At 39.3% G+C, this 11,660-nt stretch overlaps 1 protein-coding gene across 3 annotated transcripts in view; it reads left to right on the plus strand.

Moving 5' to 3' along the window:
• Positions 1-11,660, plus strand: part of TPTE2 (transmembrane phosphoinositide 3-phosphatase and tensin homolog 2) — a 113,834-nt gene that overhangs the window by 25,523 nt on the left and 76,651 nt on the right. For 2 of the 3 annotated variants that reach the window (XM_011976532.1, XM_011976533.1), the window contains 3 exons: positions 1,010-1,063; positions 1,608-1,661; positions 11,338-11,397. In XM_011976532.1, the coding sequence (XP_011831922.1) occupies positions 1,010-1,063; positions 1,608-1,661; positions 11,338-11,397 (168 nt within the window). The remainder of the gene's footprint in view (positions 1-1,009; positions 1,064-1,607; positions 1,662-11,337; positions 11,398-11,660) is intronic. The other variant, XM_011976534.1, reaches the window with a different exon arrangement.

Genomic DNA, 11,660 nt, shown 5'->3' on the forward strand with positions numbered 1-11,660 from the left:
TGGGGAGGTGGAGGTTGCAGTGAGCCAAGACCATGCCACTGTGTTCCACTCTGGGCAGCAGGAGAAAAACTTTGTCGCCAAAAAAAAAAAAAGAAAGAAAAAAATGATGTACACACACACAGGCACAAAACAGTGACAGAGTGAGAGACTGAGATTGGTGGGATTCACTCAGAAGTGTTCACAGTAATAGAGAGTGCCTTTGCCACAGTTTCTTGATCATCTCACTGTATCATGTTTAGATAACTTCCACATTTTTACAGTTGTTTAGAGAAAAAGAAACAGACTATGGAGAGAGGCTTCTGTCTGTTACTGTCTTTTCACCATTTGTTAGTAGCAGTGAAATGCCTTGGACACTCTGATTTTCTGTGTGTGAGACATAGCAGAGTGGGCCGAGGGAAGAGAGAATCCTGTTTGGAGCGAGGAGGAGGTAGGAGTGCACGGGGAACGGTGAAGCCCTCAGCAGGAAGCAACAGAGCTAAGAGCCTTGGAGGTGTTCTCCACCCTCCAGAACTCTGCCACCACGGAGGCTGGAGCTCCAAACCTCAAATCACTGTCCCACTGGATTGTGCTTCTGTGTCAGTCCTCTAGTTACCTGACCCTTTTTGTGGGGCAGGAGAAACCACCATGCTGGGTGAAGGTAAGGAGGTATTGGAGGGCCTTTGAAGCAGAACATTGAATGGAATAAGAGGGCTGACTACCTGCAAACAGGAGTTGAGTTTGAAATAGCTGCCACCACAAAGTCTGTCACACATTGGGACTGAGGTCATAATAAAGAGGTGTACTTAAACCGAGAAGCATTACTATTTTCCCCAGCTTATGATTTTGGTTGTTGTCATATAAATCCTCATTTGTAATAAAGAAAAAAGACATTCCATATTCCAACAGTGCTATACAAATGAATAGTCAGAAATTAATTGGTTTCTGTCTAGAGTAATGATCGGTAATTTTTCCAAAATACAAGTTCAGAATTATGTCTCCTATCTGACTGTATTCTTTTATCATCTGCTAGTACACAGACAAATGAATTTAAAGGAGCAACCAAGGAGACACTTACGATTGAAACGTGAGTAATAAATAGTTAAATAGAGACTCCCATCAGCATAAGTGTGCACAGAACTAAACACACACACAGGCACATGAGCAAAAATCCATCCATCCATCCATCCATCCATCCATCCACCCACCCACACTTCTCTTCAACATGCGTACACAAATTAATCCATGCACATGATGGAAACCTAGAACAAAGAGAAAGGAAACAGACGGACATTTTTGGAATTTACTCTCAGGAGCCTGCATGGCCATATAGATTTTTTTTTTTTTTTTTTAGCAGAGTTTCCAATTCTTCTCATTGTAGCATTTGTTAGTAACTTTGCATCCTTCTTTGGTGGAGTTGTATAAAGAGGAGCAGGTCACAGGAGAGTTGCTTCCTCCTGTTAGTGTATTTGTCACCCTTAGTTCCTAGTAAGCAGTTTTTTTTTATGGGACTCAGATTTCCTGACAGAAATTAATTGGTTTCTGTCTAGAGTAATAAAAGCTAATTTTTCCAAAAAAGTGAATTTAGAATCATGTCTCCTAGCTGACTATATTCTTTAATCATCCTCTAGCCCACACAGCCGTGAATGTAAAGGAGCAGGCCTGTTGTCACCTGTCAGTAAAAGGTGAGTTATCAATCCATAAAGACACATGTATGCGTAAGTGTGCTTAGAGCTATACACACACACAAGCACAGACACAAACAGATCCATCTATCTCATCCATACACACTTCTGTCAACACATTTACACAAACAAACCCACGCACCCAATGGAAACAGAAAACACTGAGACAGACGGACATTTGTGGAATTTACTCTCAGGAGCCTGCATGGCCACACAGTGTTTTTATCAGGGTTTCCAGTTCTTCTCATTGTAGCATTTGTAGGTAACTTTGCATCCTTTTTTGATGGAGTTGTATAAGGAAGTCAGTTCATAGGAGAACTGCTTCTTCCTGTTAGTGTATTTGTCACCCTCATTTTCTGGTAGGCAACTTTTTAAGGGATTCAGGTTTCCTGTGTTTGAGACCCTACCATAGTGTGCCAAGAAAGGAGAGAATCCTATTTGCAACGTGGAGGAGATAGCGGCCAATAAGGAGTAGTGAAGCCCTGGGAAAAAAAGAATGGAGCTAATGGAATGTGGACTTGTCCCACACCCTCGAGAGCTCTGTCCACATGTGAGGTTGGTGGCCAGACCCAACCCAAACCCACCACCTCGTTGGATGCCGCTTTCCTTAGGTGCGCGGGTACTTCACTGTGTCTCATGGGCAGGAAAGACTAGCACAGTCAGTGAAAGGAAGGAGGTGATGGAGAGTTCTCCCAGTCATGTGAAAACCTCTCCCAGAAATAAATCATATAGGTGTAAGTAATATGGAAAACCTGATTCAAGTTAATGGTAGTGTAATGCTCAAGAAAATTTGCAAAATGAATGAGATTTTACAGAAGGAATAAAAGGATTGTGTTTAATTAGTGGCTGATTAAGGAAACATCTAGGTCAGAATTCTGTAGTTGCTCATTAAGCAATAGTATGTGAGTTTTGTATGTAGTATTGATTTTTAAGCCAATAAATAAATCTTTAAAAGATTTATTAGACGTCCTTATTTTATAGGACGTTGGAGGCACGGGCAAATTAAAATGCGTTTCTATTATTATTATTATTTTTTGAGACGAAGTCTCACTGCTGCCCAAGCTGGAGCACAGTGTCACGATCTCAGTTCATTGCAGCCTCCACTTCCCAGGTTCAAGCGATCCTCCTGCCTCAGCCTCCTGAGTAGCTGGGACTGCAGTCACGTGCCACCATGCCCGACTAAGTTTTTGTATTTTTCGTAGGGGCAGGGTTTCACTATATTGGCCCGGCTGGTCTTGAACTCCTGACCTCGTGATCCGCCCGCCTTAACCTCCCAAAGTGCTGGGATTACAGTCATGAGCCACTGTGCCTGGCTAAAATGTATTTCTAATATGTACATAGGTTTAATTTATATATAGTTTAATTAATCTCTGATTAATTGACCATGATAAATGAGTCTTTGTTAATTGTTGGACTTCACTTACTGGGCTTATGTGGTAGGATTTGCATACTCTCACTTATATATGTACGTATTTCATATTTATGGAAAATCTACTTTTGGTACAAAAAATGTATTTGCTAATAGTGCAAAAAAGAGAAATTCACTCTGTGCCTATGTACCGTTTTGCTCCATCAGCACTGCCTTCAGTGACATGACAACAGTAACACATGAAGGGACTTTCAACAAAATTTGAGGTTTGAGTAAATAAAAAGCTAGATGTAAACATATATGTGTAAATACACATGTAGACACACACAAAAGCATACGTGTAGAAAAGAGAGATCAGATTTGGGAAGTTCATCGGAGCATCCATGACAATTCAGAATGTGTTAGACACTGTCTTCTAAAGTCTCATTACTGTAGTATCTGCGGTTCCCTTTCTTTCTTCGATCTAGTTGGATAAAAGAGGAATAGGTCTTAAGAGGAATGCTTCTTATTCCTGTTCCATTGGTCACCCTTATTTAGCAGCACCCTGAAACCTTAGGAAAATATGAGAATGTGTGTATTGTATGACACTCTACCAGAGTGAGCCAAAAGAGGCAGCCGTCCTGTTTGGAGCAAGGAGGAGGTAACAGTGGGCAGGGAGCCGAGGAGCTCTCAACAGAAAAGAACAAAGCTAATAGACCCCGGTCTCTCCGTCTGTTACCACATGAGGCTACTGCCCCAAAGGTAAACCCACCATCAGATTGTATGGAGGCCCTGCCTTGGGTCTGTAGTTACTTAGCCCTCTCTGAGGGGCAGGAAAGCCATCCATGATTGGTGAAGAGTTACTGGTGGTATTTGAACGTGAGAAGGCAGAAAATTACAAGGGCAAGCAAGGTGGGTATTTACAAACTGAAGTTGAATTTATGTAAATTTTGCCAGAAACAGTAACTTGGGGATTATGTTTAGGAGTAAAGAAATGTGTATAAACTTGATTCATTAAGTTTTTTTCACAGGCCAAAAAATTTCATTACAAACATCTAAAACTTCATTTCCAGAGAAAAATTAAATACCAGGTTTCAAATAAATAACTGATTAATGTCAATTTTTCAGGGTAACTAGATTATAGATTGTAGAATAATTATTGCTAATTTGTATCAGAAAATTAAGTCTAGGATAACATGTGGAGTCTTGCTATGTGCATTTTTAATCCTTTAGCTACTACATTGAATTAAAAAGAGTAATGTGTGGTAGAGTCATCAATGATGGGTGAAATTTCAAAATATGGAGAGAAAGAAGAGAGGGATGTATTGAGATTGGTAAAATTCACTCACAAATGAAGTAATACAGAACTGCACTTAAACTGTGATTCATTAGACTGTTTGTTAAGGCCCAAGAGCACCTTTACATATTGTAAGGTTTTCTTCTAGGAAAACATGATATATTAATAGTAGACTCCAAATCACTCACGTATACGTTTTGAGAATTCAACCAGTTTATAAATGTAGAGCAATAGTATATAACTTCAACCAGAAAAGTGTGTCTCTGAAGTCACTTGACCTGTACATTTTTAATCCTTAGCACTGGCCCGGATAAAATGACATCAGTAGTCTTTCACTACTTTGATGTATCTTTGATATAACTCCCTTTCAGTGGTGGTGTCATTAAAAACTACTGAGGTTATTAATTTGGGTCACTTCTAAAGGATCTATCTACACACACACACACACACAACACACAAGACACATGTATATATGTGTGTTTGTATATATATACACAGATATCTCTTTTAGCTATATACGTAGTATATATAGGTATATAAATATGTATTTGTGTGTATGTAGATACACATCTCTATACATGTCTATATATTTGCATATTTAAATGTGTGTATACATATCTTCTTTAGCACTGACCCAAATTAATAACATCAGTAGTCATATATATATCCTTTTATGTATATAAGCATGTGTGTATATATGAAAACATATATGTATATATCCTTTAGACTATATATGTATATGTATACATATATAGTTTATATATACATATGTGTGTGTGTATGCAGATATATCTTGTTTTATTGTGCTTTATTGCCCCTCAGATATTACTTTTTTATAAACTGAAGGTTTGTGGCAACCCTGCACTGAGCAAGTCTCCTGGTTTTATTTTTCCAACAGCATGTTCTCGCTGTGTGTCTCTGTCACATTTTAATAATTCTTGCAATATTCCAAACTTTTTATTATCATATCTGTTATGGTGAACTGTGATCAGTGATCTTTGATGTTACTATTGTAATTGTTTTGGGGCAACATGAACCATGGCCATATTAAGATGACCAGCCTAATTAATGACATGTTGGTTCTGACTGCTCCACTGACTAGCCATTCCCCCATCTCTCTCCTTCTCCGTGGGCCTCCCTATTCCCTGAGACACAACAATATTGAAAGTAGGCCATTTAATAAGCCTACAATGGTCTCTAAGTGTCCTAGTGAAAGGAAGAGTCACATGTCTCTCACTTTAAACCAAAAGCTAGAAATGATTGTGAGGAAGGCTAGACTTGCACCAGTTCAGCCAAGTTGTGAATGTAAAACAAAAAACAAAATGAGAAAGCCAAAAAACTTCTTGAAGAAAATTAAGACTGCTACTCCAGTGAACATACAAATGATGAGAAAGCAAAACAGTCTGATAGCTAATGTGGAGAATGTTTTAGTGGTCTGGAGAAAATATCAAACCAGCCACAGCATTCCCTTAAGCCAAAGCCTAATCCAGGACAAGGCCCTCACTCTCTTTGATTCATTGAAGGCTGGGAGAGGTAAGGAAGCTGCAGAAGAAAAGCTTGAAGCTAAAAGGTTGGTTCATGAGGTTTAAGGAAGTAAACCATCTCCTTAACATAAAAGTACAAGGTAAACAGCAAGTGCCAATGCAGAAGCAGCAGCAAGTTATCCAGAAGATCTAGCTGAGATAATTGATGAAGGTGGCCACACTAACCAACAGATTTTCAATGTAGACAAGATAGCCTTTTATTGGAAGAAGATGCCATCTAGGACTTTCGTATTTAGAGAGGAGAAGTCAACGCATGGTTTCAAAGCTTCAAAGCACAGGCCAGTTCTCTTGTTAGTGGCTAATGAAGCTGGTGGCTTTAAGTTGAAGCCAACAATCATTGACTATTCTGAAAATCCTAGGGCCCTTACGAATTACGGTAAATCAAGCAAGACGGGTGACTAGAGATGCCTGGTGCTTGTCTCCCCTACAAGAAAGAACCGAGGCAACAAATACACATCTAAGATTTGATTAGAGTATCAAAGGGATAGTCCTAGAGTGCAGCAAAGGAGTGGAGACACACCTGTGGTGACTGGAAGTCCCCACAGCACGGAAACACTCAGCCTCTGCAGCCCCTTCTCCCCCATCTGGATTGAATTGGCCCAGAGAGAGGAGGGACTTCTCATTGCAGGGTGAAGGTAAGCAGAAGATCCCCACCAGCCCCACTGCCATCACAAACACAAAGTCTTTACAACAGGAGAATCTCACAGTCTTTGCAAGCCCTGAGGCCAATTTGGAGTACTGCCAAGAATTATCACAGCTGCATGTCCTGGACTAGGAGTACAAGGTGAAGACTTCCCACCCCCAGAGACCTAAGCTGCAGCAACACAGCACCATCTTGAGACCAGAGTCATCTCTTGAGTGTGCCCTCCTCTGGGGGCCAGTAGCCACTGTGCCTCTCCAGCACTGGAGCTTTACCTTCAGTACACCAAGCCCACATGGGTGGGTTAAAGCCACAATCCCAGCTGTGTGGAGGTTGGTCCCAGGATTGGCTGTAACTCAAGTACTGCAGAGCAGGGAAATCAAGCCCCACCACCACACTTCCAGACAGAGGATTAATCTGCAGTCCCATCCAAGGTAAACTCACTCTTAAGCCAGCCAAACCACTACCTGCCCTCTCCCAAGTGGGAGAGGCCCCTAAGCCTCTGAGCAGCTGATACACCCCCAGGTCAACAGAGTGACTACGAGCCCATGCTCAGGACCTGAGAAACAGCCCTGCAAACCCCATCCACCACAGACATGCTCCTGGCCTGCCCAGGAGCCCTCTGCCTTTACTAAGGGCCTGAAAAACAGTCCCACAGGCTGCCCCCAGCAGGCACACCACTGAGTGGGCCTTGCACCTGTGTCTCAGACGTGAGAGACAAGCAACTGTGTATGCCCGAGTCTCAGGGCCAAGAAACAACCCTGGGAGCTTACTCTGGCCAGCATACCCTCAGGCCAGCTAAGCAGCCACATACCTATGTCCCAGGTTGAGGAACATCGTGGGTCATAGCAGCATTCCCCTGGGCTTCCCCTGGCAGGCACCACCCAGGCCACCTGAGCAGCAGTGTGCCCACATCCTGAGCTAGAATAGCCCTATGGACTACCCCCAGCAGATACACATCCAGGACAGTTGAGAAGTCATTTGACTGTATCCCAGGCCAGAGAAACACCCCCTTTTGGGCAGTCCTGGCAAAGATACCTTCAGTCCAGCTTAGCAGCCATGCAGCTATATATTTGGCCTATGAGTTTCCCCCAGCAGACTGGCCCCAGGCCAGATGAGCAGCTGTGTACCCACATACCAGATATGAGAAACAGCCCTTCAGGCCACTCCAGGAGTGCATGCTTCCAGGCCAGGCAAACAGCTGTGTGCCTGCATCCTGGGCCTGAGAAACTGTCCTGCAAGGCACATCTGGCTGGCATGTCTTGGTTGAGCAACTGCATCCCCATGTTCCTGGCTAGAGTGACAGCACCATGGCCAGCCACATAAAGCCATACTCCAAGTTTTCTGATCCACTGTATGCCTGCACACACCCCTATCCTGAGAAACAGCCCAGTGAGCCCACCCTTGGCAAAGCTGCACCACATCACCACAAATTTCCTTAGCCTAGGCCACTGAGTAACTTGCAAATGTTACTAGTGTGGGTCACAGCTGAATTAACTACATGGAGACTACACTTACTGCATCCATGTAGAACCAGGGCCAATATACCCCAATGAACTGACATCCAAGACCCATTCATACAAATAAATTCATACAAGTAAAGCTACTTCATAAAATTGGAAAAGGTGACTTTTACACCAGATGCATAGAAATCAACATAGAAACACACCAACCATGAAATTCAAGCAAACATGTCACCTACAAAGGGAAATAATCATTATCCAGTAATAGACCCCAATCATAAATATATGAAATGACAGAAAAAAGAATAATCTTAAGGAGACTCAGTGAGATATAAGGTAATACACATAGACCAGTCAATGAAAACAGGATTTGAAAGAGAAATTCAGTAAAGATACAGATATCATAAAAAGAACCAACAGAAGCCCTAAGAGCTAAACAGTTCAAGGGATGAAATGAAAAAATACAATCAATGGCTTTATAGACAAGATCAAGCAGAATAAATGATTTCTGAACTTGAAGACAAGTCCTTTGAAATAACACAGGCAGGCAAAAAAGAATAAAAAAGAATGAAAAAGCCTACAGGATTTATGGGACACCATTACTTTGATCAAATATTCATATTATGGGCATTCCAGAAGGAAAAGTGAAGAGAAAATATGAGGAAAACATATTTAATAAAATAAGAGCATAAAAATTCCTAACTCTTGAAAGAGAACTAGACATCTAGTTTCAGGAAGATCAAAGAACCCCAAGTACATTCAACCCAGACATTATAATCAAATTGTGAAAAATCAAAGATTTTTTAAAATAGCAGAGAGAAGTAAGACACTTATAATGGAATCCCCATTAGACTAACAGCTGATTTCTCAGCAGAAACCTTAGGCTAGAAGAGAATGGGATGATATATTTGAAGTTCTGAAAGAAAAAAAATCTTTCAGCCAAGAATACTATACTCAGCACAGCTATCCTTTACAAATGAAGAAGATATAAAATCTGTCATAGATAAACAAAAACAAAGATAATTCATCACTACTAGACCAGCCTTACAAGAAATGCCCAAGGGAGTCTTACATCTGGAAGTAAAAAGATGATAACCACTATCATAAAAACATGCAAAACTTTAAGTCACTGTTAGAGTCAATACATAAAGGAGAAAGAAAGGAATGAAACCTTATCACTACAGAAAACTACCCAACTTCAAAAGTAAACAGGAAGAAAGGAACAAAACATATACAAAACAACCAGAAAACAATGAAATGTTGGAAGTAACTCCTCACCTACCAATAATAACTTTGAATGTCAATAGATTAAATACACCATGAAGGATATAGACTTGCTGAGTGGATTAAAAAATAAGACCCAACTATATTTTATCTAAAATAAACTCACCTTACCTGTAAAGAAACACATAGACTGAAAATGAAGGGAAGGAAAAAGATATTCCATGCAAATGGAAGCCAAAAGTGAGCAGAAATAGCTATACTTGTATCAGACAAAACAGACTTCAAGTTAAAAACCATAAAAAGTGACAAACAAAATTATTATGTAATAATAAAGGGTTCCATTCAGCAAGAAATATAACTTAATTATAATATGTGTATAATTATAAATATGTATGCACTCAAACACCAGAGCACCTAGACATATAAAGTGAATATCTAGATCTAAAGAGGGAGATAGACCCAGTTACAGTAAGAGTTGGGCACTTCAGTATCTCACGCTCAGCATTGGACAAATCATCTTGACAGAAAATCAACAAAGAAACATAGACTTAAACTCCACCATAGACCAAATGGACATAACAAACATTTACAGAACATCCACCTAACAGCTGAAGAATACACATTCTTTTCATCAGCACATGAAACATTATCCAAGATAGACCGTATGTTAGGCTACAAAACAAGTCTCAACAAATTTTTAAAAATTGAAATTATTTCAGGTATCTTATCTTACCACAATGGAATAAAACTAGACATTCATAACAAGAGGAACATTCAAAACTATACAGTCATATGGAAATTAAACAACATGCCTTTGAGTTACAATGAGTGAAGAAAGAAATTAAGAATGAAATTTAAAAATTCCTTGAAACAAATGTAACTAGAAACACAACATACCAAAACATAGGGGACACAGCAAAAGCAGTTATTAAGCAGTATGTTTTTAGCAATAAATGCCTGGATCAAAAAAAACTAGAAAACTTTCAAATAAGGTACTAAACAATTCTACCTCAAGAAACTAGAATAGTAAGAACAAACCAAACCCCAAATTATTAAAGGGAAATAAATAATGAAGAACAAACAGAAATAAACAAATTTGAGGCAAAAATTACAAAAGGTTAACAAAAAGCAGGTTTAAAAATATCAACAAACTGTTAGCTAGACTAAGAAAAAGAGAAGACACAAGTAAATTCAGAAACAAAAAAAGAGACAACATAACAGATATGACAGAAATAAAAAGAATTATTAGAGACTTATGAACAACTCTACAATAAATTTGAAAACCTAGAGGAAGTGGACAAAATCCTTGACGCATACAACCTACCGAGACTAAACCAAGAAGAAATAGAAAACCTGAACAGACCATAAGCAAGTAATGAGATTGAATCAGTAATAAAAAGGCTTTCAACAAAGTCCAGGACCTGATGGCTTCACCACTTAATTCTCACTTGTGAAAGGAAGAGTCATTTGCTACAGCAAACTTCATTGTTGTCCTATCTTAAGAAATTGCCTCAACCACCCCGACCATTGGCAGCCACCACTCTGATCAATCAGCAGCCATCAACATGGAGGCAACACCCTCCACCAGCAAAAAGACTATGACTTGCTACAGGCTCAGGTTATCATTAGCATTTTTTAACCAATAACGTAGTTTTGAATTAAGGTATGTACATAAGTTTTTGAACATAATGCCATTGCAAACTTAACAGGCTATAGTGTAGGGTAAACATAACTTTCACATGCACAGGGAAACCAAAACATTTGTGTGAGTTGCTTAATGCAGTTTTTGCTTTATTGCAGTGGTCTGGAATGAAACCCACAGTGTCTTTGAGATATGTCTATACACGTTATTTATATATTATACATCTGTAGACATGTTCTTTTATATATCTTTATATACATATATATAGAAAGAGAGATAGAAAAGAAGACAAAAATATGGAAAATTCAGTGTTGGGAGTATCCATGAGGAAAGAGTTTCTGGTTAATGATTGTAATTTTCTTTCTTAAATATTAGATCTTCCAGTGAGCTAAGTCATGTTTACTATATCCTTTAGATTCATGGGATTCTTGCTATTCAAATATATTTTCCATCACTATTTTGTGTAGCAAATATCTAATGATATATTTTTGCTTTTTTTTTTTTTTTGGTGGCTAAAGTATGTTAGAACGACTTTCCAAGTTTGAAGTTGAAGATGCTGAAAATGTTGCTTCACATGAGTAAGTCAGTTTCAAGTTTGAAAGGAGGGAGCCATTGGTGGATCTCTTGTCTTTAAACAGGGCTTACGCTGAGGCAAGAAGGAAAAAGGGAAACTGTGGAAAGATATCAAAATGTATGGGTGGGAAGGTACACCATATTTACTCCAGTTGAATTCTTAGACAAGTATTATTTTGAAAAAAAAATTCCATCCGTTCAGAAATAAATGTTCTTCTAGCTTGAAAATGTAAAAAGTATTCTTAGAGGAAATTAATTCCATTAAAAG

The sequence above is a fragment of the Mandrillus leucophaeus genome, unplaced genomic scaffold (genome assembly GCF_000951045.1).
Source record: "Mandrillus leucophaeus isolate KB7577 unplaced genomic scaffold, Mleu.le_1.0 Scaffold168, whole genome shotgun sequence".
Classification (NCBI taxonomy): Eukaryota; Metazoa; Chordata; class Mammalia; order Primates; family Cercopithecidae; genus Mandrillus; species Mandrillus leucophaeus.